At 43.3% G+C, this 12,948-nt stretch overlaps 1 protein-coding gene across 3 annotated transcripts in view; it reads right to left on the reverse strand.

Annotated features, from left to right (window-relative positions):
• USF3 (upstream transcription factor family member 3) overlaps positions 1 to 12,948 on the reverse strand; it is a 112,468-nt gene that overhangs the window by 15,275 nt on the left and 84,245 nt on the right. For all 3 annotated transcript variants that reach the window (XR_015299390.1, XM_086935577.1, XM_086935578.1), the window contains 2 exons: positions 8,793 to 8,875; positions 7,990 to 8,086 (listed from right to left, as the gene is read on the reverse strand). Coding sequence is in view for 2 of the 3 variants with exons in the window: in XM_086935577.1 (XP_086791703.1) it covers positions 7,990 to 8,086; positions 8,793 to 8,875 (180 nt within the window). In the remaining variant the exon portion in view is untranslated. The remainder of the gene's footprint in view (positions 1 to 7,989; positions 8,087 to 8,792; positions 8,876 to 12,948) is intronic.

A 12,948-nucleotide genomic window follows, 5' to 3' on the forward strand; every position in this document is an offset into this window, starting at 1 on the left:
TTTCCGTGAAAAGTTTCTAAGTGTGAACTTTTAAACTAGCTTTATATTCCTTAAACATCACTGCAATAACTAACCTGTTTGTATTAAACTGTTTTCAGCTTAGACCCCAGGACTGAATCTAGGATCCAGTCCTGGAACTACCAAAGTAATCTACAAAGTAATCAGCTGTACTTCTATAGCAAAACCCATTGAGCTCAATGCTAAATTGTGTTTAGAATTGTGTTGTATACTGCAACCCCTGTACCTATTGTGTTTACAAAGTTTATTGCCTCTCTGCAAAGTACTCGTCTGTGACCTCTCATATTGAGAAAAGTATATTTTGATACCTGTTGGTTCTAAAAATAGAACAACTATATCTTTGATATAAAAACAATTGGCCTGGAGTTCAGCCTTTGAGTGTGTGAAACCATTTGCTGACTGAGTGTGTACAACAAATGCTTTACACTGTCCTCTGGTACTGCCTTACTGCTCGACCAAGCTACCACTTGAGAGTAAGGTCATACCTGGCTTTAACCTCTGGGGATTGTGATCTCTATACACACTGTACCTTACTTTTGGTCCAGTATATATAGAGCCACTTTCACACACATCAAGGTCCATTTCTTTCTCATATCTGTCTGTGCTGCCAGGTGCATAGGCTAACGTGAATCAGATTCACAACGTGCAGATCTCTAAATAGGACCTTTTTAGATGCAGAAAGCAGTTTATTCCATAGAACACTGGGTAGAGAGGGTTGGTGAGGAGTCTGCAATTAGATAGAGTGTGAACTAGAAAGAACATTACCAATGGTATGTAGCTTCTGATGGATACTCCTAACTGCAGATACCTAGATACCTCATGTCCTGTGGAGGCAGTACCCTTTTCAGGTGGTGGGTCTGTGGATTGGCTGAAACCAAAACGTTCTGTATGAGGTCAAAACGTCCTTACTGACACACCTGCTATCCATAGTGCTTTGCGAATGTGTGAACGGATGCCATAATAAGGAGGATCCTTCCTGTTAATACAGACTCCCTATACGCGATTCAATTATACTACTTTGGAAAGGTGAATATCGTGGAAATAAAAGGGAGAGTGGACAAAGGTTAGACTGAATAAGCATATCTTGGGGTTTGAAACATTGAACATACAAACTCTACGAATTGGCAGGAAGACATACCGCCACCAGATATTACATAGCTTTGAACTACTGGAGCAATCTTCAGATAGGTGATAGATTGAACCTACGAAACAGTGGTCAACCCACGCTGAAATGAAAGAAAATGGAGACTAATAGACATTCTTATGACCGAGAACATAACCAATTGCAGTCTTGAAAAAGAAGGCCCTAATAGTGTACCTTCGAAACGCGTCGACGCCTGCCAACCACAAACCCAACACTCTCAAATAAACCCCAAACACCATTAAGTTTCTGGGGGTTTGTGTATAGCCTCTGACAGGGGTTGTGGAATTGGATGACAAAAATCTAGGTCTTGTGGTTTCTCTCAGACTGTGTTTTAAAAAAAAAAAGTATGATTTGTGTATTCCTATGTTAGGCATTCTTTGTGCCTTAATGAAAACTATTTTAGAGTGATTTTAATAAAATGTATTATATTGATACTATTTGTCAGTTTTTATGCCAACATACAGCTTCATGATTTATGATAGTGATCCCTCAGAGTGAATGTGGAAGATTAATTGGTTGATGGTATGGTAGTTGTGCATGAAAAAACAAGATTGTGATTAGAGTCTAGATTTCCCAGAGGACGCTCTTTTTGAATCTTTGATTGAACTGTAGTCCTTTGGGTGATAAGGGGGTATCTCTCTTATTTTTTGAAATTTTTATAAAGCTATGCCGATGTCTTGCTATTTTTTTAAAAAAAAGAAAGTGAGTACCAAATTCAGGTCCCACTGATGCATCACAAAAGGTTTTGGCAGAAACAAGTGGGTCAGCCCCTTTAGAAAGAAAACGCACCAAAACAGGAGATTTAACCAGAGATTGTGGATCAGGCATTCGTAAAAAAAAAGTCCATAAAGCGGAGAAATAACCTTTAACAGTAGCCACAGGAAGGCCTTGCTGGACTAAGGATAGAGAAAAAAACAAAACATCAGACAACAGGGCGCGTTTGGGTTGGATATGCTGAGAACAACAACAAACTTTTCCCAGCGTCCAGCATTTGGTGGTTTTGGTGGATAGAAGCCGGACTTAAAATGACATTCACTACCTCAGGGGAATATTAAAGGCAAGCAACAGTTGCTGCCTAATTTCCAAGTACTGAAGTTGTGGAGGGCTGGGTGTAAAACCAAGTGCTACGTCTGCAAAAGGAATGACTCCCGGAATGGCAACTGAATCGGACGCTAGATGCTCATGGCCTGAAGTCTGGATGAGAATGTAGTGCAGGTAGTGATGCACACAGCGTGAACCAGAATACAATATTCCAAAAATGTAAACTAACTCCAACGTGTTAGATGCGCACATAGCCACAAGGTTCCACCCTGGCCCGGACATGTTTAAACTAAAGAGACCAGAACAAATGTTTTAGACGCTACATGCACGTCTGTGCCCAAAGACTACGGTAGTAATCAATATAGGTAACTGTAAAGCCAAAGTATCAAAAATATAAAATTAGTACACCAACAATTCATCAAAAGGCAAACGAACAATGAATTAAAAGTATAAACGATGTTTTCTTTCCAGACTTGTATCTCCACTTGATGAGTCGATTTATGTGCTTGACAAAAAACTTGTTAGAAGTCACTGAATTCAATATGTTTCTTTTGACCATAGTGACCCCTGAAGAAGGGTCTGTAGACCGGAAATGCATTGGGATTTGTTTTTATTAAAGATGATAACGAGAAACTGCACTTAGTTTCTGGACACCATGAATGTGATGACACATTTTATATTGTTGATACTTTGGCTTTACACTTACCTATATTGATCACTACGTACCCTTTAGGCACAGAAGTGCACATAGCGTCTAGAACATTGGTTCTGGTCGCGGACATTTCTGATGCAGAGCAGGGGCTATGAGACTTAGAAACTCATAGGCCCGAACGATCGATACTGCAGGAGCCTCTCCTGGAAGCCAGAGAGGTGGTGGCTTCTCAAGTAGAGAGGCTCCGGAATTTTTACTTTAAGTTATATATGGGCCACATTCACACGGAGCGGGATCATTCTGGTGCTTTGCTAGCCTGGCTGGCCAACCCTAGCACACAGGGATCACCTATCCTGGGGCTTAAGGTAGAGTGATCGGACAGCATACATAGTCAAGAGGGAATAAACTGTCAATTTCACCAATTCATTACGGAGCTGTATCGCAGTGTCACACCATAGCTTCAGATGCACTCTGGAACTATCTGGCATCAGTTCCCATGCTGGGGCTCACTGAGAGGGAAGCAGATTAATTGGAAGCGGACATTTCTTGCAAGAAATTTAGGTGGTGATTAAGCATACGGCAAGAGAGAAAACACTGGGATGGGATGGATTCCCGGTGAAGTTTTAGGCAACCTACTTGGAGGAATTGACCCATGTGTTGATCACGCTTTATGGAGCAGTCCTGGCCGACAAACACCTCTCAGATACCACCTTAGAAGTCCTAGTGTTCCACTATTGAAACCTGGGTAACAACCTGCTATTAGAGAATATAGACCTTTATCAATGCTTGAATTGAGTAGAAGCTCTTGAGCAGAATTATGGCTATTAGATTGCTCCAATACATGCTCAAGTAAATACATCCCGACCAGGCTGGATTTGTTCCCAGTAGGAATACGTAGCATATCATCAGATGGTTGTGATCGTTGTTAGAGGGTGATCTTGGTGACATGGAGGAGACCGCAATACCTGCTGTTGATATCGAGAAGGCCTTCAAGAGTTTGGAGTGGGGATACTTCTATGCAGTCATGGCTCATATGAGTCTGGAGGAAAGATTTGTCGCATAGACCAGGCTCCTCTATACGAACCTGATGACAAGCGTCAGGACTGATAGAACCATATTGAAAAGCTAAGTGGTGGAGACAGGGACAAGACAGGGTTGATCCCTTGCCGCCCTGGCTTTTGGACCTAGCCATGGAACTGTTGGCTAGGAATACGTGGCTTTGGAGGCTTACCGGGGTTTGCAGATGGGGACTGTCTGGCACCACATTGCGTCATATGCGGATGACCTTTTACTCTTTTTACACAATACGCAGGTGGGGATCTGACAGGGGCTAGGGTCATGATGAAGCACTTTGGGTCTATGCTGGGCCTTGTAATAAAGTGAAAGAAGTCTAAGTTGTTCCTGACTTCTCCTAATCATGCATCCTCTCTGGACTCAGTTCCTTGTTGTGGGAGCCCCGGTGTCTCTCATATATCGGGGTCAAAGTATACCTTAACCGTACAGACTCATAAGATGGGAACGTGGGGTCGCCATTACATCACGTGAGTCCCACATGGCTTTTTGGAGCATCCTTCTCGTTATTGGGGATGGGGAGGGTGGCCTTGCCTAAAATTATTATATTACCACGCCTATCATACTTTTTTGTGACGCTACTGCTGTGATCACACAAGCTATATTTCGTGAATTGGATTATATGTCTATAGCTTTCCTCAAAGGGCTGGGACGTAGAAGGGTGGCGCTGGCTACACGGAGACGTCCAGTGAGGATGGAGGACTTGGTTGTCTCGGAATTTGAAACCTATTACCTGGCAGCCCAAATACAGTGGTTCACTCAGTGGCTGATGCTCCGATGAACACCAGAGATGACAGTTCATTCTGGGACTCGGGGACTTCACTAAAACGTGTACGTGTGTGCGTGTGCAAGTTGCTGTGTGTGTGGCCCAACTGCAGAGGACTCCCTGGAGTACCGAGTGAGAACGAAATGTTGGCATCGCTGTTTATAGAAAACTGGAGTTATAGCCCCTTACTCCCCTGAGTCGCCTATAGAGATGCTGCGTGAGTTACCTTATGGGGGAGAGTGGAGACCGCTAGAGCATTGGGTGTCCCCATCTTCCATGATGGGGATTTGTTTCATGATGGGACACTACTCCCTTTTGACGACTATCACGTGGAACATTACCTACCTCTGAGCCATTTTCTGCTGCATGGGACGATCACAACCACGCTCGGTAACATTGGTTCTTAGACGCACCTGAACCTTCCACAAATGACAGCTGTCATTATATAGCTGTTTCTTTAGACACTATTGAGGATGTCTCTTTTCTGCATAGAGTTATTAGGGAGGACACTATGCTGCTGCTTGAAAAACTGAGATCCAATTTGGGCATCCCCCTACCACAGGTGGCCTGGGAGAAAATACTGGTCAGAATTCCAAGAGTGTTCAGTAATGCGCGATTGAAATTGAGCGTCCCTTACACCAGAGCGGATTGAGCAGCATTTCAATGTGGGGGACGGAGGGAGCAGCTTTTCCTAGGTGCAATACCCAGGGTGCCAACTTGCTGCATATGCTTTAGTCCTGTCCTTTGATTGTTGAGTTTTGGAAGAGGGTCACTAATCGGACTTCTGTGCTCATTGATAGCGAGGTCCCTTGTACTCCGGGACATTGTCTATTGGGATAGTTTCCCCATATGTCTAAAAAGAAAATTACCAGCAGGTTCCAAGTGAGGTACGCGTCCGGTTGCAGGAGGCCAGCAGAGGCATTGGCATGATGGAAACCGCTTGAGCAGGGGAGCCCTTTTAAGCAGTCTCAGAACCCAGGAAGAAGACTCCCCTGTGGCTTCTCCTCTGGCATAATACAAATGAACGGAATAGTACAACCCTTCCCACTACTCAGGAATGATTTGTAATATGACCTTTTTGTCGCAACAGAGATCTCTCAACACACCTCTCTTTGCACGCCCGGGCTTTGTTAGCAATGGTTATGTTCATATCGGGATGTATTACTATGCTGTGTTCGGATTCAACTCTTGGGTAAGGGGAAGGTGGCTTTGTTGGGAGGGAGATGGGTATTATATGTACAAGTGTTTGTTGATTCTAGTTTCTTATTGGCTCTCTACTCCTCTAAACAACAATACAAGGATGTATATTTACAATGTCACTGATCAGAAACGATGAAGGCTGTATAATATGTTGCATAAAACTCAAGTCTCCACCAACACCTGGATGGAATTGGACAGGTTCACAAGGTGCTGAGCCCACTGAAACTCAGGGTACCACTGCAGAGCCCGCATTTACCGATACTTCAACTATCGCCTGATCGCGCGCCAGCCTCTTCCTTACCAAATCTGTGAAAATCTCATGAATATAAAACTATTGAAATATATTCAGGACGACCAGCTCTTAGACTCTAGTTTGGCTTTAGACCAGGACACAGCACAGAAACTGCCCTGGTCAAAGCAACGAAGAGATGAGGATGGCAGTGGACAAGGGGGGTTCCGCAGTCATGATCCTATTGGACTTATCGGCTGCGTTCGATACAGTGGACCACAAAACCCTTATCCACTGCCAAGAGGAAATTGGGGGGAATGGTAAAGCTTTGGATCTGCTCACCTCCTTTCTTAAAGAGAGAACACAAACGGTATCCTTAGGGAATTACGAATCTACCCCTTACTCCTTACCTTGCAGAGTCCCCCAGGAATCATCATTGAGCCCCACGCTTTTTAATGTATATGTGGCTAAGCTGGCCTCACTTATTAAAAGCTTCGGAATGGAGTTAAGGTCATATGCGGACGATACTAAATTGGTAATCTCAGCGACTAATAATGATACTTCTGGCCCTCAAAGATGTCAGAACTGAAAAGAGGCTGTCAGCAGTTGGATGAGCAAACACTGCCTGAAACTCAACTCAGGTAAAACGGAGATTATTGTATTCGGAAAGCCTTCTCCAGCTTGGTCACTTAGCTGGTGGCCTGAGCATCTTCCTCATCCTCCCCCCCCCTTCCTGTCACCAAAGCTAAGAATCTATGGAGTCATCATTGATGACAACTTTAACATGGATGCCAAAGTATCGGCAGTGTCCTCCTCAGCCTACTACATCCAAAAATCGATCAGGAAAATTCCAACCTTTACTCCTGACAACTATAGGAAAAACCTGATCACTGCACTAGTCCTATCAACATTGGACTATTGCAATAGTCTCTATCTAAACAGAATAACCAAAGCTGAATGTGGCAAGGCTCTATGCGCAAAATTCTCAGTAATCCCCACAGTCAGATACAGAAATATCAGATTGTGGGCTCCAAGGAAGAGGAGAGCCACTCATACCCCCAAAGATGGACCAGACAAATCCGGTCCTACAACAGAAAACAAGTTATCCTGAGAACTACTCAATCTGTATTATGAAATCAAAGTCCAGTCCGTCTTCTTTCAACTCCGGTGTTTATTACGGAGATATTTTCATCACAGGTGACTATTCGTCCTTCCTTCACATCCCTTTGATGTTCATGGTTAGCACCGGAACATACTTGCAGAGGGAAATTTGTTGGCCTTCTGACATCTGCCTGGGGATTCTAGACTGGCACTAGTGCCAGAATGGATATTTGCCCTGGGGTATGGACAGGTTTATGTACAAGTGAGTGGATTAACTTTCAGTGGACAAGAAGGAAGCTTCCACTCCAGGTAACATAGCACTGTTAGGCTGATGTTTTTATACACCCCACAAATACAACACCAGAGTCCTCATCGATGCCAGAATCCATAGCTGGCAGCACTATAGTACCAGCAAAGGATATCTGCCAAACTATAACCAAGGTTTACTAGAAAGCTTTGAGAAACATCCACCAGGCGTCAATGGCATTTCCATCTAGTTGGGACTGGAAATGACTGGGTGGCAATATACAATATTTAAATGTATAAAGCGGTAGATCTCAATTGGGAAAGAAGACTGTGTCAAACAACTGATGGAGTAAAGTTCACCTTTAAAAAAAATGGAAAGGGCCAGTTTAACAGTAAAAGAGAACCTGCTTTAAGACTTGAGTAAATAAATACTAAAGCAGTACACATGTTGCATTCAGGTATATGCCATGTTCATCAGTGGAGACCTATAAAAGAGTGAGACTAGTTTCCTAATTTCTTACCTTGCTCTTTGTCCCCACCATTCAACAGGAGCTCGTCATTTTGTCTTTTCAGTTCGGTTATATACTTAAAGGCTTGATCCAAGATCATATTCTTACTCTGAAAAAGAAGACAAACCGCACATCTTAGAGATATTACGGATTAGACCCAATTTCTACACTGATTTCAGCATATCGTTCATTTCCCAAAGGGACATATCCCTCTCTCTTCCTCTTCCCACTTTCTGTTCCCATTAATTTGCTTCTCTCACCCACAACCTTGGAACAAACAACATCTTTTTATAATCTTTCTAGGGCTCTTCTTGGATCCAAACACTTCACAATCCCCAGTTGTCTCCTTGAGTCCTATTAACTTGCCATCTTCTCTGCAGGCTCCCTTGCTGAAACATTCCCTCACTTCCTCAATGAGAATAACGTGGTTATTAGCAGTTCAATAATCTACGCACAAGCAGCAATTGTGTTCTTGGATGTTATGGTACTCTACTCCTTTTCAAGTACGTTTGCACAAAACACATGCATCATGACACTTTTAAGGACAAGAGATTCTCCGTGGCAAGGGCTTTCCATATCCTTCTGATGGAGGATAATCCCCTCCTGTTAAAAGTGTGGCTGGATGGACATGAACGCCTCAAAGTAATCCTTTGGCCCCTTTTGTTCTAATGTCAAGCATTTTGAACCAACTCAAACAATTTTAAAAGACAAACCTTGTTTGGACAGATACTACTGTGCAACCCATTCAATAAATGGAGAAGCTAAAAGACTAGAACAAGATTCAGATAAAGTGAGCAAACAAGTCAGGCACTTACCTGCTTTAGAATGGGCGAACATGGGATGAGCTCTCCAATGCGATTAATCCCAGAGTTTATTTTAGTCTTACGATGCCTTTCCACTGGAAGAGGAAAATGAAAATCATCATGCAAGTGAAATACATACAAACCATATAGTTTCCATTCCCAACAAGCATGAGATCAAGGAATTTGCCTATGTTCCCAAGATCCCTTGATAGTATCACTATTATTTTACTACCACATACATCTGTGATTGCCCAGCTACAGTTTTACCTAGGGAAGGAGGAAAGACAAATAACACAAGAAGGCACCTTGAAATCACATTGAACGCTTAAAATCAAAATGTCTTTGAAGAATGAGTGCCCTGCTACAAGTAGTTTAAGGTCTATGAGCAGGAACAAAGAAAAGACAAGAAAAAGAGGCAAACATGGCCCCCATTCCACTGTTTCCATTTATCGCTTCAACCGACGGTGTAGGTCGAAACATCAGTAGAGTTGTCGCATGGTGGTTCCAGCCACGTGGCTCAAGTATCTAGCTGAAGCAATAACTAGCAGTCAGGATGCATTTAAAACAAATGCAGATAGTGCGATTCAAAATAACCCAGCATAAGGTGCAGAAAATTGAGAATGTACAATGTATAGCTTTTTAAACCCTTTCGTAATAAGCAACATAGGTTGTTGACGAAATAAACAGAGTGTGCTTTACAATTATGCGACTCAAAGAAAGAAGACCAAATACAGAGAAAGTGAAAACCGATAGAAATGGGAGCAACCAACGTAGTTTTCTGGCCACACTCTATATTTTTAAGTAACCGGCTTTAAGTTGTGCCCATGGTTTAAACTCTGGCCTTTTAGTCCAAAGCCATGTCTCTAATAAGGGTGTCTTTGCAAACCCAGAACTACATGTTGGCACGGTAAGGCTCCAGATATACAAGTGGCACTGCTGGGAGGTGGAAACCAGCAGTTTGGTGTCCTGTTCAACAGGTTTTTTTGGTCATAAAGTGTGCCCCTACCAAGCAGCAGTTGAGGGTGCTGAGGTATATACTGAACTCAGTACAAGAGAGACACAAGGCCAATAGGATTCGCCTTTGGGACCTACTGGTTTTACCAATAGTTTCAGCCATTATTTACAGCATCCGGGCACTGTACAGCAGGATTTTAAACAGTGGTGGAAAACAAATCCTAGGAGGCAAGACTTATTTTGTACGCTGTGCACCAAGAATGCATCTGCCTACAAAATGACGCAAGTGCATTTTTCTTCTTTTTTCCCCCAATCCTAATTAGATCGGTAAACAAAAAGATAAAACAGTTATTTTTCTGTTCCACAGACTATAAGAATGTGTCAGTTATGCTGCAGGTCTGTCGGGCATTGTTTACCACGCAGTGAAGGGAGGAATTCCTTAATCTCTCAATGCTCAACGCTTCAAGAAGAGCACACACACACACACACACACACACACAAACCCACACACACACGTGAAGTGGGAGATTGCCTTTACTCACAATGCCTAACACGTTATTGTTTCTCATGGATTTCATGACTCTTGAAAGACAGTTAAGCCTGTCAAACAGTGGCCCCGCAAGCTGGGAACTGAAATAACTGACTAGCAACGGACCTATTGCTCGGAACACACTAAAGAAGTCTCCATGAATGGGAGGCACAGACTGACTCACTATGAATTCCTACAATGAATGTACTACACACCTGTCTCGCAGGCAATATTTAGTGGCCACAGCGAGGCACAAAGCCTACGATGCCATGCCCAGAGACAGATTTTCTACACCTAGCCTGGGACTGCCCACCAAGTAGTGACTACTGGAGGAGGCCTTTTTATGTTCTTAAAAAAATAGCAGGTCTGATGCCTGCGGCCGATCCGCTCACAGCACTACTAGACTATGTAAAAAAAAGTCCCAAGGAGCGAGTGGAGAATTGTGCGACTGGCACTACTGATGGGCAAGCGCAGAGAAGCCATACACTGGAGCAGAGGCAAGACTCATACAAAAGTCGACTCGATCACAGACCTAGTCACATGCTGCACGTATGCGGAAACATACGGCAACCTACTACCCAGGACTTCTCGACCCAGAGACATCTGGGGGGCCCTTAAGGGCATACCTGGTCGATAAAACGAGAGACTGAGAGAATGATATGTCACTCCGAGAAAAGCCTATAGCCCGTGTACCACCGATAACCGTAAACACTGGGTACCAAGTTCCATGCACTGTACCAAGGGAGGGAAAGCTGTAGCCTCTCTATGAGCCAAAGCATGGAATCTCATGCCAGCTCAATGGAGGCTCCTGAAAACAAACACAGTTCAGCAAGGCACTGAAGACGTGGATCTTTCGAGCCCCAGATGAACCCTGTCTGTCTCTCATATAGGTCTCTACCTCATCCTGCACACTCTGACCTCCATCAGCTCAGCGCCAAGATGCTCCTTTCGGAGTGACAGTTTGCGCTTTATAAATACACAATTCCATTCAATTCCAATTGAAACTACCCCTGTGTATATGTGCCTGATCATGAGATTGATGCACTATGTCGGTTTGCTTTGTATCTGTATTGTTATATGGAATACTTATGCAAACATTATAGATGGGCACTGCACTGACTGGTAATGTACAATGGCTTTATGATGAACAACGTTGGAAAAAAAACACATCTCTAGCGCAGCCCTAAAAAGGGCAAGAGCTCTAGAGTAAGGGTGTTTGCCGAGACTTCCGTTGCACACTGAAGAAAAAATAAGACCATGAAGTAGCAGGAAGCCAGCGCAAAACCCAATTCCAGTGTAACTCATAACCTGAAGTAAAAGAACAATGAGTTTGATCGATCCTCAAAGAAGAAACAAAAAGTATCTCTACTGCTTCCTCTTTCTCCTTCCCCTTCCCCCCTCTCCCCATTAAGTTGTAGGATTGCGCTGGTGAGGGTAGGTACGTTTTCCACAGACCTCATCACTTACGTCAATGCAGGATACTGGGACACAGAACTGAGACACGTTTCTGCATCATCTCACTGACCTTGTCCAATCCTACGTTTCTGTCAAGGTAAAACTAATGTACAGAACTTAAGCTATTGCCCGCATAGCATATATGTAAGAGAGCAACGTAAAAGAAAAGGCTTCTCTCTAACACTAGTCTAGCCTTACTCTAGGACAGAAACATTAGAATATAGAACGTGCTAACCAACATTCAACATGAGGACATATTCAATAATGTTTATAGATAGCTGGACACCACAGTCTGCCTAACCTTCTACAACGACATTCCTGAATGGAGCCAAAAACCTGATGGACATGAAACTGAACAGAAATGCCAGAAGGGCCACTCAGATGCTCACAGGCTTCAAAACGAAGACATAATGGCTCCTTAGATAGAGCGAACGAACGAGTAACCGCTTTGAATCTCTTCAAATATCTGTTCACGCTGATTCTAGAAACAGCAAGACCCAATCTTGTGTCAGGCATTCGTTTTAGGTGTAAGCAGCTCACGCGGCTTGATTTAGGTCTGCATTTTGATATTTTCAGTAATGCATGTCTTATGAAAGAATCAAAACTAGCAGAGTACAGAAAATATAGGACAGTTACTCCGTCATCATGAGGTAACCGACATTGCTGGCATCAGTGTGCAAATCTTAAATTACTTTGCATATACAAAGGTTTTTGGGGGGGTCGGAGGGGGCAGTTTGCAAATCAGCTGATTCCGATTTTTATTTATATGCCATGTAAGATGAGAAGAGCAAAAGGGTAGTTCTTTCTCCCCTTTGAATGCCTGCTCCCACCTGAAAGAATCAGTTTTTCTTCTATTTCTTCTTTGCAAGAGACTTCTCTGTGAAGGTTTTCAGACAGAGGATAGCCATTTACTTGCCCTAGGGAGTCTTTATTATGCACGGCCAGAGACAAGACCCCACACCTGTCCTCTGGGCACTTCCTGGCCACTGGGCTCCTCTGTAATGTGCATGCTTCTCTAAGAAACAAAGGAGGAATGAGTCTAGATTAAGTATCAGAGCACTTAACAGTGCTTGGAACTATATCCAAGGTCCTGCTCTTTATGCAAAGTGACTGGCTTGGAAGCAGGAGAAGAGAAAGGAATAATTAAAGCAGGTTACCGAAATGTTGGAGTATCTTTCATCTGCTTGCCCAAAGAGCAGGTAGTTCATCATCGATGTTCTGATGAACATG

The sequence above is a fragment of the Lissotriton vulgaris genome, chromosome 8, assembly GCF_964263255.1.
Source record: "Lissotriton vulgaris chromosome 8, aLisVul1.2, whole genome shotgun sequence".
NCBI classification, from domain to species: domain Eukaryota; kingdom Metazoa; phylum Chordata; class Amphibia; order Caudata; family Salamandridae; genus Lissotriton; species Lissotriton vulgaris.